Source organism: Leguminivora glycinivorella, chromosome 2, assembly GCF_023078275.1.
Source record: "Leguminivora glycinivorella isolate SPB_JAAS2020 chromosome 2, LegGlyc_1.1, whole genome shotgun sequence".
NCBI classification, from domain to species: domain Eukaryota; kingdom Metazoa; phylum Arthropoda; class Insecta; order Lepidoptera; family Tortricidae; genus Leguminivora; species Leguminivora glycinivorella.
This window is the reverse complement of record NC_062972.1, coordinates 14,266,111-14,293,536: the sequence shown is the minus strand read 5'-3', so window position 1 is coordinate 14,293,536 and position 27,426 is coordinate 14,266,111. Positions and strand designations below refer to the sequence as shown.

At 34.9% G+C, this 27,426-nt stretch overlaps 1 protein-coding gene across 1 annotated transcript; it reads right to left on the bottom strand.

Annotated features, from left to right (window-relative positions):
* Positions 1 to 276: 276 nt before the first annotated feature.
* Positions 277 to 27,136, bottom strand: LOC125242309 (protein toll-like). The gene is made up of 6 exons (XM_048151075.1): positions 26,976 to 27,136; positions 3,731 to 3,934; positions 2,532 to 3,573; positions 1,870 to 2,191; positions 1,631 to 1,777; positions 277 to 1,504 (listed from the first exon to the last, which is right to left on the bottom strand). The coding sequence occupies exons 2-6, from the start codon at positions 3,861 to 3,863 to the stop codon at positions 779 to 781; spliced, it is 2,370 nt and encodes a 789-aa protein (XP_048007032.1). The 5' UTR covers positions 3,864 to 3,934; positions 26,976 to 27,136; the 3' UTR covers positions 277 to 778.
* Between the last annotated feature and the right edge of the window lie 290 nt (positions 27,137 to 27,426).

Sequence of the window (27,426 nt, the reverse complement as noted above, 5' to 3'; positions counted from 1 at the left end):
ATATACTTGTACCATTAAACCACAGTATAAGAAAGAGTACTATCGTACAGTATGGCCACTTCCGCTCCCCGCTGAAACCTCACAGTTACCGCCTGTCAAAAACGCGAACAGTCGATTTGTCATATCTCACTCATACAAGCATAGTACGCGTTCACCTACACGAGCTTAGACTGTGTGCTAGGAACGCGCCTCTTTCATATATTTGATCGCCAGTGTCCGAGGTGTGATTAAACTAGTAGTCACTACAAGAAGTTAATAGATAATGAAACAATTAAGTAACTTTTATTTTTATTTAAATACAAACTGTGGTTTACAGTTCTTAGCAATATACAGTTTCCTCGAAACTTAATATTTAATGAGTATTTTTCACAAAATGTATGCTTACCATTTAACGAAACAGGACTTTACGTCTGAGGGATCGTATCGTGTTGTTGATCAATCCACTTATAATCGAAGTTGAAGCATAATACATCTAACAAATAGTAGGTTTACCTACATACACAGGTTATTCAACAATCATCCTTATCATTAATTTTTACAAGATAAAATATCTCCGTAAAAAATTACTTCACATGCATTTTCACAATAATTTCATAACTAAAACAATATCTATAATTTAATTTGAATTCTAACTATACCAACATGCATAGTTGTAAAAATTATAACGTACGTTCTTTTGTATGAATCTACAATGATTTAAATGGAAATAAAATTATGACAATGGTTTTCAACATGACAGAGATCAGTCTTTACCTCACTAAATTAAAAACAGATTTAACTAAACTTGACTGTGAGCAACTGGGTCAATTTCGTATAAGTGAGGGCATCCAAGTCGAGTAACATCAGCATTTACAGAGCTGGCGGGGCGTTCACGAGCGGCTTGCTTACTGCGTTTATTATACTTCACTAACACTAACAAATTTTGCCAAAACTTCGAATCATTCCACAAAATTGTAGTACGGTAATCTCTCTGCTCCTTTAGAAATGCGTATATTGAATTTTCTGGACCAATATCCACGAATACATAAATTGTGTTCCGCGTCTTTAATATTTCGCCACGAATTTTCTTTATGTTCACATCGCGATAAGCAGATGTCAAGTAGTTGGGCGAAAACACCACGAGAGTAATGCGCTTTTCTTTTGAATCACCTGTTATATATTTTTCAGTGTTCGTTTTTTTACAGTTATGGGGATAAATAACTTCTGTGGTAATATTATGATACGCATTCAAAACAGGTACAATATTTGTGAGCACAAATTCGTTATCTTCTTTGACGCATTTTATAGTTAAATGTAGCTGTCTAGGTTTTGGTACAGTAGAGTCCAATGCTTTGCGAATAGTGGTTTTTGTAACATGGTAAAGTCTTCTTCGGTAAAAGTGAAAACCTATTGCTCCAGTTATAAAAACGAATGCAACAAGAACACACACTGCGTAAAGGACTTCTTCATTTCTCTGGCACAATTTGCTCCAGCGTGGACATCGCAAAGCAGCCTTATCGTCCCACTGCAAGAAAAATATAAAATGACCATCAATATTACGCAGATAAACAATAACAAGTACCTATGAAACCAAAATTACATTTTAAAATATTTTCATCTAAGTATGTATTTATCTCATAAACTATATCACCTTGAAATGTCGATCTTCCATATATTTTATGAGGTACCAGGTGTGACAATCGCAAGTGATAGGATTATTTGCGACTAGAACGTGGTGGTATGAATGACCTTGATTCAGATGTCGTTTTTTTATCGGCATTAGATCAATTCCTTTATCCTGAAACGAAGCATAAACGTTTTCGTAACTTAAAATAGTAAAAACAATTTGATAAATAATAATTCTTATTACACATTTGTATTGAAACTTACCATTAGTATAGAGATCTCGTTATATCGTATGTCTAATGTGTCGTGTCCATTTGCAAACCAATCGACGAAAGTGTTTTTAAATTCATTATGACTCAGGTTTAATACCCTTAAACTGTATGTGTTACTGAAAGGGGATAAGAGGACTGGCTCTGCGGGCCTTGTATTATTGTCCAACCCTTTGTTTTCAAAATTTAGATTATTATATGCAAGGGATATGTACATTCTCTGTTTGCTGTTGCTGAATAAATATGACGAAACAGTTTTCAGGTTATTGTGCTCGACGCTTAAGTACATAAGACTTAACAATGACGAAAACGTTGAGCTGAAACAAAAAAATGTTATTAAAGTTTGGAAAATTTCACAGTTAGTCATTAGTTAGGTGTTTAAAAAGTTTTAATTTTGCTGATGTTTCGAATTTGAGAGAGGCGGCAAAATGATGTTAACACGTTTCGTAGTGCCAATGTTTTATGAAGACATGCGTTTTGTTTTTGCGTGAATGTTGTATTATTTAGGTACCTAAATGTTTCAATAAACGAGAAATAAATCGAGGAAATGAAAATGCGCGCGATTCAATACGAGCTAGAGGGTTTGCTCAATGTGTAGTTACATAAATAAATAAACATTTTCCGATGAAAATATATGCGGAATAAAATATTCCTTACCCAGAAATTTCCACTAAATTATTATAATCCAAGTTCAGCGTTTCCAATCGTACTAAAGACGAGAATAGTTTCGGTTCCAAATCCTTTAGATTGTTATGGCTCAAATCTAACTCTAGTAGATTAATCTGGTCATTGAAGATAGCTTCAGGCAATGCCTTGAGATTGTTGTATGCTAACGATATATTCGTTATATTGGGAGAATCAACAAACAAATCGTATGGTACAGTCATCAAACCACATCTTTGAACGTACACTTGCTTTAAATTCGTTAAACTCCCAAACAAATACTTTGGCAACTCTTTCAGTGTCACGTCGTTATTGAGAATAATGACAGTTTCTAACTCTCTGTTGCTTTTGAAAAGATTTCGAGGAAGTGACGAAAACTTGTTTGAAAACAGGGTTAACTTTTTGAGTTTCCTCAGCGGTTTGAAAATCGGAGCCGGCAGCTCATTTAAACCGTTCGAACTGAGATCGAGCTCTTCTAGGACGTTAACTCCTGTGAAGAAGTCTTTTGAAAACCATGTGACATTACTCTGCCACAGTGAAAGTTTTCTCAGAAAAGACAAATGGGAAAACATATTTGATGATATATTAGTCATGTGGTTATGGCTTATTTCCAGGGTTTCCAACCTTTCAAGTGGTTTAAGCAGATTCTCCGAAAGGTAAATGCTGTTCGATCTGATGTTCAGCCAAGTTAAATTGTTAATATCCATAAACAGATTGTCGGGAAGTTGCGTATTCCCATTGACCGACAGTAATAGTTTCGTCAAGTCTTGTAATCCTGCAAAGTGCTTTCTGTCAAAGAAACCGGATAAGTTTTTAGTATTTTGGAATATTAATGCCATAGTTTTTGAAACACCCAAACTCGTTAAAACGTCTTTGAATGACGTGGCCGGTAATGGACAGTCTTTGAAACTGACAGATTTAAAAGAGCTTTGAGGACTAGCGCATCTTGGCAACTTGGTGTAGTCTAGAGAAGATGCGTTCTCACATTTGATGTTGATATATATATCCGGCAATAAATTTATTTTGATGGTCCGACCTGAAACAAAATAAAATAGTGAATACGTTAAGTAAGGTATATATGATTAAAGCAGCAGAAAGCTTTCGAAACTTGAATCGTCATTCAATTTACCAACATCCATCGTCATTCGATCGCACGGAAAAGTGCTGTAAACGTTCAATCGAAATGCACTCACCATCGACATTGCAATTGAGTTCGACGGCGAGCGTGCCGCCGCAAACGCAGTTGGGGTCGCTCGGACATGTCGGCCGTGCTGCTCCAATTATTTGCAGCACCGCCGCGAACACGCACGTCCATTTGTACCCCATCCTCGATTTAACTCTTACTTGTCCTCAGTCATAGTCATTAGAAGACATTCGTGTCGAGGCCATATTGGCATCTGTGGACAATATTTTTTCGTTTTCATAAATTCAATAATATACAATGTATAGAATTAATTTTAAAGTTTACATGAACATATTTACATAATTATATAAGAAACTAAGACTAAACTTAAAAGCTAGCTAATGTCTAAAATAGGCCCTTGAGGCATTGTACCAAGGATACTGGCGACATTTCCTCGCTGTATCGCAATGCTGATACGTTGAGCGAGGAAGTCGCCAGCTCTTCGGTCACCAGTCGTCAAATTGGGTTCACATTGTCACTTAAAAAAAAAAACAAATAGGTATATACTTAATCATAAAAATATATCTAATCAAAAATCGTCTTTAAACTCGTACTGTCACCGGCCGAAATAAGTCATGATTTCTGTACCATGTCGCTTTAACGTTCGACAATTTCGTATGACATTTCAAATAAGACGTTAATGTGACAAGGTATAGAAATCATCACATATTTTATGTAAGCGTAATTAATGAATTTTACTTGTTACCTCAGCAATTGACGCAATACCTACCTACTTATCAAAATAATTAAAAATATGATAAACTGACAAGGTTAATTACTATGACTAGTTAAAGAATTCAACGTAATTCAACGTTACAAGCGTTGCATTAGATATTCGGAAAAAGTAGTTTAAGTAAAATTTAGCAAAGTTGGTATAACTAACTATGGGCAGTCGACATGCAAACATCCAATAAAAAAGTGCAGCTCACGAATCGCAGTGGATGCAAAATATTTATAATGGAACGTTCAGCCGTTATCTCGGTCCACCGCACTCGGCATTTTCGATTATTTGCTGACTACGATATTGTTGTAGCGATCTTGAAACGAAAGGATTGCATTTACCGTTATTTAAATGGATGTACCTTCTATGATGAACTTTCCTATTAATTTGACTTGAACTTCAAACGTATCTTAATTTTATTTCCTGCAATTTCTATTATAGTGATAAACGGAGGGACCGCTTAAATAGTCGAATATTTTTTTTCGTAATTTACCCGACGACGTCGCAACAAGACCAGCCAAAAATTTTCTGTCGTTGATTTTGTGTTGAAGTGCTCTTAAATTATGTATTCACGTTGACATTGATACTTAACGGGTTTTTTCTTTACATTACAGTGACTAGGTACAAAAATATATATAGAATTTTATGAGTTTTATGACCCAGCAAAGTTGTTTATAGAATTATGTAACATATGTTGTAGAGCTGTGCAGCTGGTTCTAGTGGGCGAGAAATAACAATTCCATGTGTGGCCGGGTGAACAGCCATTTATTTTATGTACTCACATCAACGTATGAATCAAGCATAGAGTTAAGAATAATGTTGTAGAGCTGTGCAGCTGATTCTAGTGGGCGAGAAATAACAATTCCGTGTGTGGCCGGGTGAACAACCATTTATTTTATATACTCACATCCACGTACAACATACACCTAAAAGGTCTTGAATGTAAACATTTGTTCAATTATATCTAACTCCCTCATTTGATGGGTTGCATCTTAATTGATACGATTTTAAAGGATTATAAAAGATAAAATCATTTATAAAAGCTTATAGCTATTAAAAAAGATCCACAAATTAAACAGGGGCAAGTAATATATATTATGAATGGGATTGAACAGTACCATTCAGAAAGCAGATGGCTCTCTCTGGTTACTATCACTAGCATATTTCCTTTCATCGGTGCATTTCATTTCCCGGTGAAAGAAAATGACCGACTCGTTGAGCATTAAAAAATTAAATTATTATTCATTTAACGTTGTTTTATGTCATCATTCCGTCGCTACAAACGAATCAAAATAACAAGTATTTAACAAAAAATGCCGTTGGTTTTTATGAGTCCTAGACACATAATTATGTTTAGTAAGTATCTACTAATACTGTTTGATCTAAAGTGATTTGTCAGTATGAAAATGAAGGATTGATATAGCCGATGCTATTCTTTGTAAGTATATTTAGTAAGCTATAAGTAGTAAGATTATCATTCATGGCACGTTTTTTACTATATCGTTCAATAGACTCGTAAAGTGCTGGAATTCTATTTCTTTTTGGGCCCAGCTAATATTTTATCTCGCGAAGTTTCCACGACGTGACAAGGCCGGGAAGGAACGTGTCACTGCGGAATTCTTTCGATACATATTGAATTATATTTAGTTGAACATCCGTCTTGTCTATAATCATCTATTTGTGGAAGCTCATTTGTACCATAAATAGAGCATGTGACATCATAATCTAGAGCTACATACCTATAATAATATGTACTCGTAAACATAAACATCCGTATCAGAAGCTTCAACAAAACAAACTATATAAAAGGACAGAATATCAAATGAAAACTTTTTCATGCATGTCAAGCAGCCATAGTTTTTTCGATGACGAGACTGATTAGAGTCGGAGGTCGACTGTCATATAAATCGATATCACGTCACATGCGAGATTCGTCATAGCTTGCAACTGACATTTCATTTCGACTACTATTAAAAACAGGTGAAATACACAGGAGGCCTAGCACATGACTGCCGCGGGAGTATGTCGCCGCGAGATAGATGGCACGTCTTCTTCTAAATGTATTAATGACATAAGGACGGGTAGTCTATCTCGCAGCGACATACTCTCGCGGCAATCATGTGCTAACCCTGCTGTTCTAGTTTGTTACGTGATAAATTTGAATAATTATGTACAATTCAAATGCCGGTTGCCGATAGCGTAAAATTAAATGAAACTAACTATTCAACAACAGTTTTCGAACTTAACTATAAAACTCCCGTGAGACTCAAACATATTTAAACATATTTTAAGCGGGTTACTCACGTGTTAAGTCGATATAACGTTCAACATGTTTCGATCCATTTCCGAGGATCTTTCTCAAGAGTAGTTTTTTGAAATATATGTATTTTTAAACAGTTTCCTGGTTGCTAATTTATGTATGGCTTTGGCTTATGGTTTCTGAACACATTATTTTGATTAACTTAATCGATTTGAACCATGAGCTTTCGCTCCATAGAAGTAAATATTCGTGATATGTTTACATAGAAATGCTGTTTAACCTTTAACCGCTGTAGTCAGATATATTATATACAATTTCGCCGAAGTCTGATAAATAGAACTGCCATACACAATAATAAAACTGTATAGCTAGTCTTCTCAGGTAATACTATCGTACTACCTGAGAAGACGAGCAGCCTCGATGAAAAATTCTAAGCAGTTATAAAGTAAAAAGTTCGTTACATTACTAGTTTACGTCTAAGTACCTACCTATTTTACTATCCTTAAAGAAACCCTTATCATTTAAAATTCAACTGAAATTTCCTAGTCGCGCGACGTCTTACAGATCCGCACACAAAGCCCCAGACAATGCCCGACACGTGCCTCTGACAACACAGATTAATGGCCTCTGCATTACTTGATTTTTTATTCAACTTACAATGTCCAGAATGTTTTAACGAGAGTCTTATGAGAAAATTATTTTAATATTTATTTTGTAACCCCATTAAGTATTTCACTGTACCTACATATAAATAACTTATAATTATTTACTATATCAGTTGTGTGTTACAAGTATTTTTCAATAATAACGTACCTGATACGTTCTTTACAATAACATTAGTGTTGTGTTAGGTGACACATGCTGAATACTTCATAACATAATTAAGTAATGAGGCATTCAGAATCATAAACACAACGTAGGTATCTCGTTAAACACACAGAAATACTTCATACGTAAACAAGTTAAATGATTAATGTAATAAGTACCGTTATAAGGCATCATGCTAATTTGGGCCTTAAAATAAAACTATATTTTTATAAGTACCTTCATCGAGTTTATTTTTAAATGACACGAAAAATGTGAAACAAATTTTGTTTCGTATTCTACAGGAACCTATTATTGTATAACTGTACCTTAACGGGGCAAATTTAACTGAAGGTCCATTTTTTCCATGTTTGACAATGTTTGCATTATTAAATAGAGTGTCCACCGGTTATATATGGTAGGCGTGTACATAACAGTGGATACAGAACTCAAAATCATAGTGTAATAAGCAGAGATCGGATTTTTATGCGTCATCTCATACTAAAAGTCATTAAAATGACGTAAGTCACTAAGAATGTCGCAAATCCGTCCGATCTCTGGAATAAGGGAAAAGATGAAATAGTTACATTTTCCCCCCAGTCGAAATTTGCCCCGCTGTACCTTACCTAAGTTATGTACTCGTATTCGGCTATAAATTCTGTTTCAACCACCAGAGCAAAGTGATCACTTAGCGAACATAATTTCGATTTCGAAGCAGATGGCGGCCTTCCGTAACATTAAGGAAAACTAAAAGTATAATAATGGGGCCAAATAGTCAGGAATCAGTTGGGGTTAGGAGTGGTTGGGTGGCAATATGTATGTAGGTATAGAGAGCCGAGAGTCTGCCACAGTGTTTGTGTGTGTGTGTGTGTGTGTGTGTGTGCTCTGCCTACCCCTTTTTGGGGACACTAGCGTGAATTTATTAATATTTCATAATTTGCTTCCATTAAAAATATAATTGACAGGAAAAGGGTTTTAAAACAAAGACTGAACGTTCTATGTGTATTAACGATGTTCATAAGTTGAACAAAAAAACACGAAATATACATTTTTCTACTCGTCGACTGTAATATGTCAATTAGGACACCACAGACTAAACTATAAGTGCTAACTTTTCAGTGTTGGATACTCTATGGCTGCTCCAACTCAATTATAATAATCTCATTATAGTTGACTTTAGTTAACTATAATAATTTCAAAAATAGAACTTCATACAATTTCTATACTAATTTGCGATACCTGGCAAATTTTTCTGCATCTGAAACACATTTTTTTTTATCTGTCGCGTTATCGGCCAATCAGAGACGGTTATTACAAACAATTGGTTGCTAGGTAATTCGATGTTGATACAACGGTGAACGACGCTATTAACATTAATTTTAAATTGCATGAATGATGATATTTCTGTCCATTGATGATGAAGATGATGACTCGTAGAATAAGTATTTTATACAATAGTGATATAATTAAGCTTTTCACTCTCGTACCTTACTATTAGGCCACTCAGCAAGCTTCGTGGCCTAAACATGGTACTCGACTGAAAAGCTTTGTATTATATCACGATTGTATAAAATACTATTATGACCGCCTGAAAAACTACCAATGAAACTATATGGCAATCAGAAAGTTACATAAAACATACATGTGGCCTTGGTCCATCGCATCTGAACCTTGTCCAGGATACTCTTAGCTTTCTTCTGCAGCACCACATTTCTGGGAAATCTATCTTCTTTTCCCTTGAAGTCCACGTCTCAGCACCGTAAAGAAATATGGGAAAATTGGGAGATACTAAAATGCCCTGACAAGACGCATTTTAGTGGCATTTGTGATGAAGATTCTCCATATTTTGCCGAGCCGGTCCATGGCGGACCTGGTGATAGCCAATGTTCCGCTTGATATCATCCACCTATCCTGTTATCAGTGCCCCGAGAGGGCCGAGAGACCACTGCTTCATGCCAAAAACAGGACAAAAAACCAAAAAAACTTGTTCCTTAGAAGGAAGTCGAGCGTCCAAAAAAATACCATAAGGAACCTTGCCTAGAAACTAAATGCCACGTCAACTAGTAATTTTTTTAAAAGAACTTGCTTCAATATAAAAACTTTTCATTAAAATCACTTTTAAACCACCTACTTACTACAAAAAGTTACATAAATGTGGCCTTCTCAAAACCACTCAGGTAAAAATAATAAAAATAGCTATTATTGTTGTTCATAATATCCAGCGCCGTTAAATGTCTAATAAAGGAAACCAGATAACGGTTTCGGTTGTTACTTTTAACATTAAGAACTCAACGTTATTCTAGTCTGGCGTATGATAGCACGGAGCATTGGCTGCCTTGTAATCGTGTCTCCAAGGTTGAAACTAAAGCGTTTGCCCTGTAGTGAGTCGGTAAGGGGTTTTATTGCATTATCTTCAGGTGTAGTAAGCTTGTTGAGCTAAGGGTCCACATTTAGGTGTTGGGTTACTCAGCAAGAGTACTTATATTAAGTTACTACTTGTTCATTGCTTAAGGTTGTCCCATTGGTGCATTCACATGTGCTTTACTATGTATAGGTAAATGATTAATATGTAAAGTGCCTCGACGAATTAGCATACAATAAGCCTTTGGAAAGCAGCTTGTGCAAGAACTTCGTTTTAAGTACTGTACTGTTTATCTGAAATTGCATAATTTATGCGTGGTAGGTACCTACAGCTTACATCCAATATGTATGTATGCTTAAATAGTTAAAATTCGATTGCAACTGCTTAAAATACTTAATTATTTTATAATAGTAGAATATTTTCATAAATAGGTCCAGACCAGACCCTCTAGCACAACTTGCCTTGTCGCGCGCGAGTCCATACTTGAAGTCGCGCTTGATGTACGGACTCGTGCGCGACAAAGCGTTGTGCTAAAGGGTCTGGGGCCCATTTCTCAAAACTGAATGTTACAAGTTACAAGCGGAAGTCTCTTTCCAACTTGTCATATTAGACATCTACAACCACTTGTAAATTGTAACTTGTAGCTTCGAGAAATGGGCCCCTAGAAACTTGCTTCCAGGAAATGAATTTTACCAGCTAAAAATAAATAAGTAACGATTTTTCTCTCAAGTTTATAAAGAAAATAAACATTAAGTAAGGAAGATAAATATACATTTTCTTAATAATATTCAGATATTGAAAGACGAAAATAATATGATTCTATTGTATGTACGTATAACAAATTAGATTTGATTAAAATTACGCCAAATTTGAAAGCTATAAAAGCATCAAATAGTCCTATAATGCCTTATAATATTAAATTAATTTACCTCGCCAGTAAGTTACCTAATAATACATTCCGAATTTCAAGTCAACAATGCGGGGTGCCTACCCGTGGCGCTAAACAGACTCACCCCTCGGAGGCTTGACGTGTACCCAACACCCTGGCTTAATTTCAACATCAGTGTGCGTAGCCGAATACACAAATGGTCACGATAATATCTGTTTCCTAGCTATCTATCTCTATCGTTCTTGCGTATTGGTGCGACAGAGCTAGATTGCATTTTTGTCTGGCGTCGACGATTGTCAATGTCATTCAGCTACGCCGGTAGGGCACCTAGCCACCTTCACAATCGCTTACGCTTCGAAAGCGCATCGTAGACTATGCCTATCGCTTTTTCTGTAGTGGCGCGACAGAACCAAACTGCGTTTTGATGGCCACGTAGCGTCAACGAATGTTAATTCGGCTAGGCTGGCAGTTAAAAACACAATAATAGAACACGAGATTGGTCCCCACTATTCTTCCGCCCCCAGAAATGTCTTGCTTGTCAGTAGAAATTGTTCCCTTTTGCGATTATACGTAGGTATTTCTCTTTACGCAACTATGGGAACAAATCAAATTATTTTAACAAATATTTTGATTTGAGTTTTTAAGTAGTCACACTATAAATTAAAACCGGCCAAGAGCGTGTCGGACCACGCTCAGTGTAGGGTTCCGTAGTTTTCCGTATTTTTCTCAAAAACTACTGAACCTATCAAGTTCAAAACAATTTTCCTAGAAAGTTTTTATAAAGATCTACTATTGTGATTTTTTTCATATTTTTTGAACATAGGGTTCAAAAGTTAGAGGGGGGGGGGACGCACTATTTTTCCTTTAGAAGCGATTATTTCCGAAAATATTAATATTATCAAAAAACGATCTTAGTAAACCCTTCTTCATTTTTAAATACCTATCCAACAATATATCACACGTTGGGGTTGGAATGAAAAAAAATATCCGCCCCCACTTTACATGTAAGGGGGGTACCCTAATAAAACATTTTTTTCCATTTTTTATTTTTGCACTTCGTTGGCGCCATTGATATACATATTGATACCAAATTTCAGCTTTCTAGTGCTTACGGTTACTGAGATTATCCGCGGACGGACGGACGGACGGACGGACGGACGGACGGACAGACAGACAGACATGGCGAAACTATAAGGGTTCCTAGTTGACTACGGAACCCTAAAAATCGAAATAAGATGTCATACAGTCATAGTATTAAAAAAGAAAAAACGACGACTTCGACAGCTTCCGTTGTGAATGTGATGGGGTGGCCTAGGGGTACATGGCGTTAGCCCGGATTGCTAAAGACGCCGGTTCGAATCCGGCCTTCGCCACTGGTGGTGTCTGTCATTTTTTCTTTAATATATGACATCTTATTCGATTTCTTTTATTTCTCTTTACCTTACGTGTAATGAAAAATGTTGCTATCCGTACCGTTCTTTTAAGTTGTTTGTTGTTTTAATATCTACTTCACTTGGATACAAGATATCAAAAGAAAAGTATACTTCTAAAGCAGACTTTCCATCATAGCTGGCACTACCTAGTGTAGATGTAGGCCGAGGCACGCGAGCAATCAGCGCGGGTCTGATTACGACGCCAATAAACACAGATTTTGATCGCACCACCTCATAATGACTTCTTAACTTACACATACTTGCACATATTGTGTCTTTTTATAGCTCCACACAAGCGCATTTGGTATATTTAAAGTCTCTTCTTTAACGATTTTGGTAACATTTGTTAAGTAGAAGTTTTTACTTCGGTTTTTCGTCTTCGTAGAGCGTTGTCTCTTTCTTGCTTATGTGACGTTAATTGTCTCTTTCCAAAGACCGATGTGCATTCTTTATCCCTTGGTTTTCAGGAGAAAAAAAATGATATAGAATTTATCTCTGGCAAACGTGCCATGAAGAGTTTCTAAATAACTTTATTTACATTTCAATATTATTTCGTACACATTTGCATATTAACTTAAAGAACATATTATTATCTTAAAATAAAACTTTTATTATTATTATTTAGAGCCTAATGTGTCCCACTGCTGGGCAAAGGCCTCCCCCCTCTTTTTCCACTCATCCCTGTTTGGAGCAACATCTGGCCAATCTTTCAAAAAGGAGTCCAAGTTATCCCGCCATCGCCGACGTGGTCTGCCGGTTCCCCGGTTTGACAATGATTGAAATTGAAATGATTGAAATAAAACTACACTATTAAATCTAAAATTATTCTAAAATTAAACTTAAAATTAAAATAAAATAAAATAAAACTAAATAAATCTAAAATAAATCTAATTTATTATATTTTCGGTGACTCAAATATTAAACTCAATTTGGAAATGATAGGTACACAATTTCATAAACGTTTTTTATAATATCTACTTCACTTCACATACACGATATCAAACGAAACTTAAAGTTATACTTCTGTGGCATAATTTCTATCATAACTGCCGTCGTAGCCGAATGGCAATCGTCGACGACAGACGCCGACAGTAATGCAGTCTGGCTCTGTCGCGTCCATCCGTTAGAGCGATAGAGATAGATTAGCTACGAAACAGCTATTATCGTGAACGTTTATGCATTTGGCTGGTAGTGAGAGGTAGTGTAGGCCTAACGAGGCACGCGAGCAATCAGCGGGGTCTGTGCGATTACGACGCCAATAAACGTAGATTGTGATCGCACCGCCACGTAATGACTTCTTAACTTGCACATGTAATGTCAAGTTTTCTGTACTTGTATAAGTAGGTACTTGTACAGCATTGCAGTTACGGAAAAATGAATTGAAGGTACCTACATGTTTCTAATAATTTCATGGTTACAATACTTTTTAATAAAAAAAATGAATTAGCAGATTTCTAACGCCTTTGAACAAGCAATTTTTGTATATTTGTTGTTTTTGTATACGCTTTGCTTCCGCTTCTCGCTTCTCAATCAGTTAGTAAAGCGACATTGTAGCAGCATTTAACTTGTTATTGAATGATTTGTCAAAATGAAACCTTTTATGCCTACTTTAATGCCTTTTTTATGTGATGTTACTGTCTCGCACGAGTCCTCTATATGTCAAAAGTTCAAAGGGCCTAGTAGGTACTCAAAGTACTTATTACTACTTATCTATGTCAAACACACAGGATAGAAAAAGCTGGAAAATACTCCACCGACAAGAGATTAACTCTTAAGTTTATGATGATGATGATCTATGTCAAAACATCAAAGGGCCATATGGATGGTGATAAGCAATAATGTGTCAACCCACACGCCAACCATTTTGAGAAAATGGCGTCTAAAGATTTTTTCTCATTTTTTTGTGTTTCTCATAAAAAAAATTGTTTTTTATATAGATTGTTGTGTTTTTCAGCTATAATACGTTCAGTAGTAGTGATTATTGTAGCTTAATTTCAAAACAAACTTCAATTTGACGAAATAATGCCCTTTTCTTTTATTGCGAATTGTTCGACGACGTCAAACTTTTTCAAGACTGTGTTATGATACTTAACCCACTTTTGCTAATTGTTTAAAAATATCTATGAGTCTTAAATAAACATGTTAAAGCACATAAATTGTTATTGTAAAATACTCTACCTATGCATATTTTTAACTTTATAAGTGTTAAGTAACATATCAGTCATGGTCACTTATGTTATTAGGTATAAATAATAAAATAATAATAAATATTATAGGACATTCTTACACAGATTGACTGAGACCCACGGTAAGCTCAAGAAGGCTTGTGTTGTGGGTACTTAGGCAACGATATATATAATATATAAATACTTATATACATAGAAAACATCCATGACTCAGGAACAAATATCTGTGCTCATCACACAAATAAATGCCCTTACCGGGATTCGAACCCGGGACCGCGGCGTAGCAGGCAGGGTCACTACCGACTGCGCCAGACCGGTCGTCATGTAGGAATCAATACATTATTTATTAATCAAAACTTTTAATGATTTTTCTACTCCCGAACTGTTATCCGTCATTTACAGGATTGTGCGTATCGAAAAAACTGAAAACGCATTGTTTGGTTCTGTAATCATGGCAACGCATTGCATTAACGATACTGCGTGCGTGCGCGGGAAGGCTTTGGGCAGCTGAGCTGACAGTGCAAACCTTTGCAATACAGGAAACAGTGTGAATTTCGCGAGAATTATTTAAAAAACTATTAAAAACTAAGTGCATGGTCGTTGTAAAAGTATTGTATGCAATGGTGTTTAACTGACTCCAAAATACTCGTGGAAAGTACGCCACTCATATTTCTTGACCTCCTTTAAACGCCTGTTGAATAAAATACTATAAATTAACTATTAGAGTAATGATCATTTCTAGACACATATTTAAATTATCTGTGCTTTTTCAACAAAAAATCGTTACAAAAATCAAATAATCATCTTTTAAAAAAACAAACTACTTATCTAAAATATACAACAAAATATTTTTTTACGCTAAGAAATAGACTAAGTCATTTAAATTATGAATAACTCATGACTTGTACAAGAACAAAACATAAAATATCTTTAACAAAATAATAAACTACCATTCAGTAAGTATTCAAAAATCAAACAATATTTTTATGCATACATTAATACGTCTTAATGTAATTAGTAATTATAAAAAAATAGTAGCTTATATTAGATTTTTATATAAACACGTACTTGTAAAAAATGTTTGCAAATTATAATAACGAATATGTATATTCATGACTTAAAATGTTCAATTTCGTACTGAATTTACTATTCATGTGCAAAAATATACTAATGGACTAAGTCATAACTTATTCAAACATAAATTAATATGAACAGTTATATTTTACAATACAGTGTCATGGTACTTACACCAAAAACGAACAATTTATGACCCGAATATAATTTAACAATAATGACTTATGTTTTATAACACGGGTCGTAGCATAAAACAACGAATAAAATATCATTTTGCAATAATCATTCAAGTCTCATAGTGGGTAACTATGTCATTTTTTGCGTTTTGCAAGAATGAGTCAAGTGTAAAAAAATCGTTGAGTATACCCTCATAACACATTATTGTAATTTAAATATGTCTTCTGCCAATTACTATAATAAGTTAAGGTTCTTGACACATTAATGCAAAACAGGCAACACACGATATAGGATTTGTGTTAACCTATTTTTTTACTTTTGGGATAGTAAAAATTTTCAAAATGAAAAGGTCATTTTTGCAAATAGAAGTTTAAAAATCCAGCTATAACATGGCATTAAAATCTCATTTTTTTAGTTTTTGTGGGTTGACACATTATTGCTTATCACCATCCATATGAACTCTAAAACATTATACGAGAACACCATTTTCAATCGTGTTTTAATTTAGTACCGGTAAATTAAAACACGATAATCCTTTGCAGATGTATCGTAATGTACTATTTAAAAATGTTTTTGTTATTTTAACCTTCAGACGTGGTTACATGTATACTGTACATAACATAAAAAGTAAACCCTGTTCCAGTCTGCCAATTAACAATTCGCAGACACGAACAAAAATATGTTATGCATATTCAGGGGAGCTTAAAAAATGCCAGTACCGCTGGCCTAAAACCTTCTAAAATATAAATAGAGCTATCTCTTTTTTCACATCGGATTATACGAAACCGGTTAAGTGCCTTTGTGGCATTGTTTGTGTATGAATATTTTGATAAGAATTTACTTTTTCTTTAAGTGAAATCAATAAAAATTTGAAGCAGGTACTTTATAGGATAAAAAATATTGGATAAGACGATATCAAGCTATCTATCTGTGTTTCCCTGTTTTGCTTAAGACTCTTGTTAATTGGATCATAATCAGAATTGTTATACCTACTAACAAAAAATGAGGGAGAAAACCCCTCCCGTGATGGCCACGATCTAATCTTAAGTTTTGCTTCTACCTACGAATAGCTAAGAGACATCTGTTCCTTTTTTTTAAGTTGTCCCCCACCCCCTTTTTTGGATTTGGAATTTTTTATGTGGCTATCACTCAAAATCGCGTGCTCTTTCCATCATAATAGGAGAAAAAAAGTGTCCCGAGGTTTTTTCCCATTTCGTTATCATTGTTTCCAATAACCTCGCGAAAAAATGGCCCATTTTGACATTATCATATTATTTTTTCGTTGTTTTTAACCGGTAGCATGCGCTGTAAATTTATGCATTAAATTTTAAGGGGTCCCTTTAAAATCACTCTACTTTAATTATATTTGTTTAGGTTTGCTCGTTTACGTTGACAAAGTACCAAGTTGAGAGATAGCTTTGCTCATTTTGTCGCTAGAGGGCCAAACGCGAACCACGTTCAATGTGTTTCATCTCTATCGCACATGTAAATTCGTACATAAATTTGACAGGGATAAAACGCGTTCACAGTAAGGCTCAGGTAAAGAGTTCGTGCTGATCTAGGTAAAAGAGCCCATGCTAATATTTGCTTATACAGGGTGTTCCATAAATTATACGTCCTTGTGACGTAGACCAGGCCAAGACCAATTTAATATGACTGAAATTTGGAGCGATACATTAATTTCGGTTTTGACCACCAGTCGTGAAAAAATACTAGAAAGGCAAGGAGCAAATAGTTTCAAACCATTGGACATGTTATACATATTACAAAATGGTATGATATTAACGTACCTTGATGCAATAAGTCTTATTCCAATACTTAAATAAATTAATTACCTATCCTCAATTTCCATTAGAAGGCGTACCTATATCAAAATAACCGTATAGTTTAACGTGAGTGTTTATAATTATATATATTACGTTAAAACATCTAATTAATTACGCGAAGTGCTCGTACAAGTAATATCCGATCCGTATTGAACTTAGGTAATAAAATGAAAAGTAATTGCGGTTTTTAGTTAAGTATTCATTATGCGAGCGAATATTTCGCCTTTTTTTTAATCCAGTTTGGGCAAAAAATCAGACCGGACAGCTTTGGCTATATAAAAACCTATTCATGTGGTTTTGTTAGCGCTTTTGTGTTTTTTCCGATTTATCTTTTTAACCGCCTTCCAAATCTCAAAGGAAGGGGTTATCAAGTCGTCTGTATGTTTTTTTTTTTTTTTTTAATGTTTGTTCCTCGATATCTCCGTCGTTACTAGACCGATTCTGAAAATTTTGTTTTTGATTGAATGTATACAGATTGGTCCCATTTTTCTCAGAACCCAGTTCTGATGATGGGATCCTGGAGAAATCGAGAGAACTCCTCAAATCTGAAAGGCATACATATGGTGATTTTTGTGTTTTTAAAGGAACAGCATGCATTTACGTACGGAACAGTGACATTTGGTGCAGTGGAACTCCTGATGATGGTCAGAATGGAACTCATCAAATATGAACGGCACACTTATAGTGACTTTGGTATTTTAATAAGAACAGCATGCACTTACGTCCAGAACAGTGATATTTGGTACAGTGGAATTGCTGATGATGGTCAGAACGGAACTCCTCAAATCTGAACGGCACACTTATAGTGAATATTCAGAGGGTGAACATAAACAGAGCTAAATCATCGGGGTCTATTACTTCAATGGGCGTTCCCCAAGGATCTATTCTTGGTCCTTTCTTATTTATCGTTTACATTAATGATTTGCCTTATATAGTTAATGAAAAACATAAGTTAGTTCTCTTTGCTGATGATACATCAATTGTATTTAAAGTAAAAAGGAATGAATGTGATTCTAATGAAATAAATAATGTATTGTCCTCTTTAGTTCAGTGGTTTACTACTAATAATTTACTTCTCAATGCTAAAAAAACTAAATGTGTTAGATTCTCGTTGCCTAATGTCCAGCATACGAATGACGTACAAGTTGTTTTAAAGAACGAGACATTAGACTTTGAAAACAAAGCCGTTTTTCTAGGCATAACTTTAGATCTAAAACTACAGTGGGGTTCGCACATCTCTACATTGGCAAGTCGACTGAGTTCAGCAGCATACGCAGTTAAAAAAATCCGTCAACTTGCAAATGTACAGACGGCACGGCTGGTGTATTTTGCATATTTCCATAGCGTCATGTCTTACGGCATTTTATTGTGGGGAAAAGCCGCTGATATTAATTCTATTTTTATTTTACAGAAACGTGCCATTCGCAATATTTATAATTTGGGGTCACGTGTGTCCCTCAGAGATAAATTTAAGGAGATCAACATCCTCACTGTTGCTTCCCAATATATTTACGATAATATTATTTATGTAAAAAAAAATATTGACATGTATAAATTGAATAGTGATGTACACCATTTTAACACCAGAAATAAAAATAAATTGGCGATCCCGCGATTCCGTTTACAAAAAGTGAATAATTCATTTATGGGGAACAGCGTGCGATTTTATAATAAGTTACCACCTAATGTATCTGAATTGTCAATAAATAAATTCAAATCATTCGTAAAACGACAGCTCCTGCAAAAGGCTTACTATACTGTCGAGGAATTCGTAGAAGATAAGGATGCATTTATGTTAAATTAGAATAAGATGTACATATATATAATTTTAAGTTGACATGTAAAAGTGCTAGCATAAGCCTATTTACAGAATAAACATTTTTGATTTTTTTGATTTTGACTTTGGTATTTTTATAAGAACAGCATGCACTTACGTCCAGAACAGTGACATTTGGTGCAGTGGAACTGCTGATGAAGAGTGAGCCGCCCCTGGTTAGAGTTCGGTTCTGATAATGATTCTCATCTGTACGTACTTCAGAATCATCCAGATTTCAAAATTGGTTCAGAAATGACGGAGATATCGAATAACAAACATTAAAAAATATACAGACGAACTGATAACATAATCCAACATTTGAAAGTATTTATCACCAGAACCAGGTTTTTTTTTTCTTAAAAATTATTTTAGTTACCGAAGTCTCCGTCAAAGCATGTGGTAGTGTAGTAGAAATAAACATACGTACATAGATGACGACCGGTCTGGCTCAGTCGGTAGTGACCCTGCCTGCTGAGCTGCGGTCCCAGGTTCGAATCCCGGTAAGGGCATTTATTTGTGTGATGAGCACAGATATTTGTTCCTGAGTCATGGATGTTTTCTATGTATATAAGTATGTATTTATCTATTTAAGTATGTATATCGTCGCTTAGCACCCATAGTACAAGCTTTGCTTAGTTTGGGGCTAAGTTGATCTGTGTAAGGTGTCCCCCAATATTTATTTATTTATTTATTTATAGGTATTCTCTGCTAACCTTACTATTCATTTCATGTCATATTAGTTGCTATTTTCTAGTAAAAAGCCTCCGTCAAAGCACTGGTCACTGTAGAACAAAGAGGATCGAGAGAGTTACTGTCGAAGTAAAATGTGTAATCACAGTGCATGGACTGCCATCTCTCGACACAGGCTTAAAACTTTTGAACCTCAGTTTTGACAATTTGGCCCATATTCTTAGCTTGATATGTTTTAAAATGTCAAATATTAATATTAGCGCCATCTTGCTGAGCGTACCCCAAAGGTGTAATACCATCTAGGCCACCGTACCTTTTTCTGTATGGTACTGAGGTACGTTTTTTTCTTAGACTTTATCTGTCTATACGAAGTTATATATGTCTTTGCTGTAGAAATAAACTTACATAGGTAGTCTTCTATTAATTTCATGTCACATTAGTTCCTATTTTCTAATAAAATATTCCAACGTGACAACCAGCGGTTATACAAATATACTACTACTATACCGCGGGGCTCAATTATTAGACCTAGAGCTATATTCCACTTGCCAATAGTGACATATCGTGTTCTTTCTCCGTTGATATGAATAAAATCGCATGTTTCCGAATAGGTGCAACCAGGCACCGTAGCCGAATGGCACAAACGCTCACGAAACGAAACACTCGTAGATATCTATCTCTATCGCTCTTGCGTATTAGCGCGACAGAGTGTAGTGTGTGTACTACACCTTACCCACACACGTGTATTCGTCTACTATATAAGATGTCACTTATGTTATTCTACACATTATAGACCTATACTCCAAGTCTGTTGTATCATTCAACGTCCCACATCACATGGCGATCCTGCCAGTGCGGCCTTGTGCTGCACTGGCGGCGCGCCGCGCTATTGCAACCAAGGCCAAGGATATTATAATTTAAAAAAAAAAAATATTGAAGGACACTTTATGGATTATTATAATACTTCAGTGTGGACTATTGAAATTTATATTTTCGGTGAATTTGGTTGGTGAAACTTTCTCATTAAAAAAAAAAAAAAGTTATAAAAATCGGTGACTTCGGACGCATTACCTACAGTGTAAATTCAGTGTTCAATTCCGGACGAGAAATAAAGTTCGTAGACTTCGTTAAGAGGTGATGTTAACAAAACTTTTTTGATGATAAGTACGAACTTATCATAAGGACTGTATCGTTAATTATAGGGACACAACAAACCTCGTCTAAATGTTGACATGTGCATAATTTTGTATTATTATGGTCCGAGAGTATGATCTGAAGGTATTGGTAAGTACTATTTGATATAAGAAGGTCTGATATTTTTTTTATTTTAGGGACTTTATGCTACTTTCATTAAGGTCTAGCAAATACATTTCGGACAACCACTAATCTGGCTTAATTTGAGAATATCTCAAAGACTTTTTGTACGATTTCGACAAACAAAGGTTAATATGCTGCCAAAATATATTTTTTAAGAGTTCTCTTCATGGTTGTTCAATTGGGTACTTGCAGAATAAATGCGGTGAATTTATATAATTAAAAAAAACGCATTTTTGAGCAACGTTCCGGTTTGCCGTAAATTTTTGATACAAGCAGGATGAGAGAAATACATAAAAAAAATTAGGCATAGGCCAATGTCTAATAGACATTTATGGTGTTTGAACAGTGCCTAAACCAGATCGATATAAACAGTGTATGATAGTTAAATTCGACATCAAAGTCGGAGTTAGTGTAAGCACCATGCCACATTCTCTAAATGGCCGCCATACACAGATCATGAACTTTATTTTTTTTAAATAACAGTGGCTAGACTATGTCTAGATATTCTGCTTTGTGGATCATGTGTCGTTGAGGTTCGCACTGTACAATTTTTTTTCGCAATTGTGTCGTCTTGTACGCACTTTGTGAATTTTCTAGTAGCATTTGTCCGAAATCGTAATTGGTACTCGGGAGGATTAAGTCAATGCTGTCTAAACCACATGCTTTACGTCGAGTTTCTAGGACAAAATGCGTACCTTATTATGTGCCTTATTAAGCCCATGTCTTGTTATAAGAAAAAAATATAATAGCAAATAAATACGGCTACTCAAAGTTGTCTCCATATTTAACGATACAGTCTTTACGAATGTGAACGTAAGTGATATAAACTGGCTCGATTTAAACACAGTGAAATAAGGGATAAAAGGATGGTATGCAGCAGGGGGTTGTTGGTGTCGTGATGTCGCTGGACGCAGATGCTGGCACAGCCAGTATATTCCGGCATTGCCAGCACAGGATGGATTGCTCATGGTCTTATCTCAGGTCCTGGGCAGGCGGTAGCGAGGACAATACAACGTCAATGTGGAAAAGTGTGTATTAAAAGTAAAATAGTGAACAATTTGTGTCTTATATGTAAAGGACATCGAATTATGTCTAATATTTTGTGTTTGTTTTAAGTACTAAGGTTTTGTTAGGTAAGTGATATAATCAAGAATAGTTACAAAAAATGTACGAATTAGGCAACGGATTCAGATTTTTTTTTTAAGTGACCCATATAAAATTCCGTTTTATAACGAAATTAATGTAATGTGTGTGTTAAAAAAAAAAAAAAAACTTTTTCAATTTGTTGATTTGATATACAAGAACAATTATAGAGACATACTTTCATTCTTTATGCATTTATGGCGCATGACGGCGGCGCGTGTACTCCTTTTATGGATCGGTAGGCGCCGTCTGTTATTTCAGCTCACATTACATAGTTGTCAGGTCATAGATTGGTTAAAGTATATTAGTAATACAATTAAATGTCAAAGTAATCGATAGGTACATTTCAGATTTAAACATATTGAAGTATGTCAAAATACATAGTTACCTACTTAAAATAAATAAGTTAATGTTATTTCTACGTGTTTTTTACGAATAAGCAATTTGTTTTTGTATCGGACTAGACTTTCTTTTACACGGTTCAGACAAAATATATAAAAAAAAAAATTAATAAATATTGAGCTTATTGACAACACTTTTATATAACAGCGAGATATTGTAAGGGTCGGATTTTTTTTTGTGAGAAGTACAGGTAAGTGCTAAAGAGTTAACGTTAGTTTTAAATGAATGATTTTGAAAGGTTTGTTAAGTGAAATAATGATTCGTTTGGTCTTAAAATGGAATGGAAAACAAAAATATTTAAGTTTTTCTAAGGACACCTGGTCTGATCAACTAGGAGTTGCGGAAAATCTTATATGTTGATGTTTTTGTGGTGTAGAATTGCGTGATTGGGGTTTGAACGTTTTGATTTTGTAAGATTGAAATGTGAAAGAAATTGCGTAAAATAAAATATACCTATCGCAACAACAATGACCCGAGAGGCGGTGTTGTGCGATTAGGTTAACAAGGGTACGCCAGGGTACAAGGCAGGCTAGGGAATCCTTGGAGATCTGATCATGATTCGGTCGAGTACCAATCGTGAAGACTCCTTGGACACATGGAAGGTTATTATGTAAGGAAGTGTTAAAAGAACTGCCTGTATGAGAAATATATTGTATGTGTGCGCGCTTAAAAAAATATCCTTGTACCCTGAGCAAATAAATATGTTGTTATTGATAGGTCGGCCGACCACGAATGCAAGCGTTGCGTACCCTTGACCCTTGATTTAAGTGAAGCATTGAAGATGCCACTTTATGACGATATTTAATGTTGAATAAAATTAATATGATACATGTACTCTTAACTATAGACGCGTCATACTAAAATACAAATGTAAAACAATGAATGCAAGTTACAAATAAACTTATTAATATCAAATATAATAAATGGTACCAAGGACAAAAACATGTATTGTAATACATACTTGATATGCGACTCGTAGTGTATTGACGAATGCACTACGGCATTTAAAAATGTGATTATTACTAATTAGAGAGTATACATTTAGTTATGTAGTAAATAAATTTGCCTTATCGTGTTAACTTGTAAGTTGAAATTGTTTGTTTTTCTAATTACGGTTGTGTAAATTACATATATTATTTTTACACGAATAAATATGTGTACGAATAGCTATATAAAAATCCTTTGTTTCAACTTTATAACTGTAGCTATATTATTATTGTTTCAACTTTATGACTGTAGCTATATTATTATTTTTTTGTTTTATTTCGTCAAAAAAAAACAGTCTTTTATATAATTGTATTTTTTTTAAACTGGATCTGAAACTAAATGATTTTTTTTTCTCTAAAAAAAAAAAAAAAACTGGTTTTTCTTTTTGTGTTGGTGTATTTTTGGTTTATATTGAACAGATTCTTTATATTATAGAATATTTTACTATACTTTGTTAAACACTATTTTTATATCGTAGTTATCTTTGGATCCAATTATACTCTTATAACAAAGGTATCAAAGTATAATTATTTTACCAAAAAAAAATGATTAACTTTTGAAAACTTATTTTAATCATTTTTTTTTTCATCAAGAAGGGAGGTGTAGTGTGTGTACTACACCTTACCCACACACGTGTATTCGTCTACTATATAAGATGTCACTTATGTTATTCTACACATTATAGACCTATACTCCAAGTCTGTTGTATCATTCAACGTCCCACATCACAAGAGCCAGACTACTTTTCGCGTCGTTTCGTTTTCGTTTCGCGTCGCAGAAATGCCATTCGGCTACGGCACCTGTTTATACATTTGAAATCCACATTTAGGTGAACGTTGTGACAATCAGAAAACTAACTCATATAAATTAAACCGTATAGTAGTTTTTAAAGTAGCCAGTTTTAGGGATTACATTTTAAAAGTTAATGCTATCCCTAAAGTGAAAATACATTAAAAAATCTAAAAGTATTTTTTTTTCACTCTTTAACTAAACTCATATAACATTTTTTCCTTTTTGTGCGTCAGAAATGCATAGTTAAAATCTTTTGAATTCCTCATGAATCTCATAAGATCCCAGCGCCCCAAATCTTCCGAGATAACTACTGAGTAGCGCCGGCTAGTACAGTCAACGACACAGCTGTGAATACAAAAAATATGTTTTTGTGTTGTTGACTGTACTGTAAACCCGTAGTTGGTTAGTATAATGGCGAAAGAGCCATAAAAACAAATCACATCGCTTTGAGCGTGGGAACGGAAAAATTGTTCTCCAGTAAAGCTTTACAATGATAGTTTGCCACATTGCACAGTCTTAAGTGCTCGATTTCATTTGGATAAGAGCTTTACGCGGTAAAATCTCATGAAACTCCAACGCAATGGGGTAATTTAAAAATACAAAACATTAAAATTCGTCTGAGTCCAAGCGCAACTCTGTCAGTATGCAACAACGACGATTTAATACGGGACTGATAAAACTCATACAAAAAAGCGTACCCTTGAAATGTATGGGCCTTTTAGGCTTAAAACTAGATGGCGCTGTTTTGCAGCCTGGAAGTGGCCTAAATCATATTTTCCCCAAATATTTTGAGTGTTTTTATTTTTATAAGAAAAAATGACTATTTCTTTATTTTAATATCATGATATCACGTTAAGGGCCCATTTAGATGGTACGAGAACTCGCATACGAGTTTTATTACATTGCGGTATTTGATGGCTGTGCAAAATTGTTTGTAACCTCAACATCCCGCAATGTAACCAAAATCGCATGCGAGTTCGCACGCCGTCTAAATCAGGCCTTATAATACATGTTTTGAAAAAAAAAAAAATTGTAGGTAATGATGACAGCGTAGTTATGGTGAACACAATGCACAAGTTCCAATGTCAACTGTCAACGCCAATGTCACTTCCACCAAACATTTAACTCAGGGTTAGTGGGCTGTCATCTGTCAAATTCCATATAACAGGGTGGGTTAACCGTCGGGGTAACCCTCCATTTTCATTGGTGCAAGTGGCCCACGGGTTGAAATAAAAACCGAAATTGTGATATCCGTGACAGGCTTCTAGCCCATCGGCCTAACTACATATTGAATCCAAATAAATACCAGAGTCGAGTTCTGCGACATCCACGGGAGAAAAGGTAGTGGTGAAATACTTAGTCCGTCACCAACTCACCACACGAGACCTTTTTAGTTTAATATTTTAATCTTTTTTTTTTAGAAAGTTTTTTTCCTCTTAACAAGTATATCATTGACATTATTTTTGAAATAATCAATGCCAAAAGATTAAACTTGTTTCATGACGTTTGGTGGAGTAGGTACTGATTATTCTGGATACCGTCTGACCTACTGCTAAAAATATCTACAGTGTAAAAATATTTCGGCCTTATCCACACATGTTTCTGGCAAAACACCAGGATGCCTTTTACGACTAAAACCGGCGTATAGACATATATACATATATGTCATTTACTAACCCCAGTTCTTCGTTGGCTCTCCACTAACTTCAATGTATAAGAGCGGTCATGGACCCCAAAAATATACAACTTTTGTGATTGCACATTATCACTATTATCGGATATCTTTGAAAATCTTGGCTACCTAAATGGCAGTATCTGATCATGACTGTGCTTTCTGAATTGATAGTAAATACATAAAATAATCACGCCTGTACCCCATGAAGGGGTAGGCAGAGCACATGAAACTACTCAAGTTTCAGTGCCACTCTTGGCAAATAAGGGGTTGAAAGAAAACGAAAGAAAATAAGTGATAGTAAATAAGTTACTCAAATACTTAACTAAGTACTTTTAACAAGTCAAGTTGAATAAAAGTGCACATTCTAGTTTTTGATTTTATTTTCAACATGCCCGTGCATCAAACAAAATAAATAAATAACACACATTACTAAAAACTCATTGGCAAGCAATATTTACTATTAGATTGTGTTGAATCTGTACATTATAAAAATAATATCAAAGAACATTTTTCATACAAATGATAAAAATATATCTTGTAAATCATAATAAAAATAACAGTAATTTAAAAAAGAGCGATTAAAATTATCAAAAACAAGTGTTAATAAACATGAGAAGAATTTTGTAAAAACAATAAAACCGATAAAAAAAAACCTTAAATCATATAAGTTCAAGCATGCCAAATTCATTTTACAAACGTACCTCTAAATAAACAATCATCCAAGCACTGTCTATGAAAAACCACTGGAACAATTGAACATAGTCCGGAAGAGATTCCAAAGTCCACTTGTTAACGCTGTTCCTGAGCGAACTACAAAATCCGATCGTAAATAATGACCTTCGAGATAGTTCACGGATACCGCTACGAGCACTACGGAGCGACTGCCGCGCTACGGCATCATCCGCTACGGCGTAGCAAATAGCTACAGTCGGCGAGACTCGGGGATCGACGGAAATAACCGAACGGTTTTAAAAAACATTCGGAGGGGCCTCTCGCTGAAACGAAAGTATAATTAATTAGAAAAGTCTGATGATTGATATGTTCGTATATTATATTGGAATTATTTTATTGGTTTTAAAACAATAAATCGTTATACGGGGTGATTTAGGAGAGTTAGGTTATTGTATGTTTTTAATGCTAGATGCAACATTA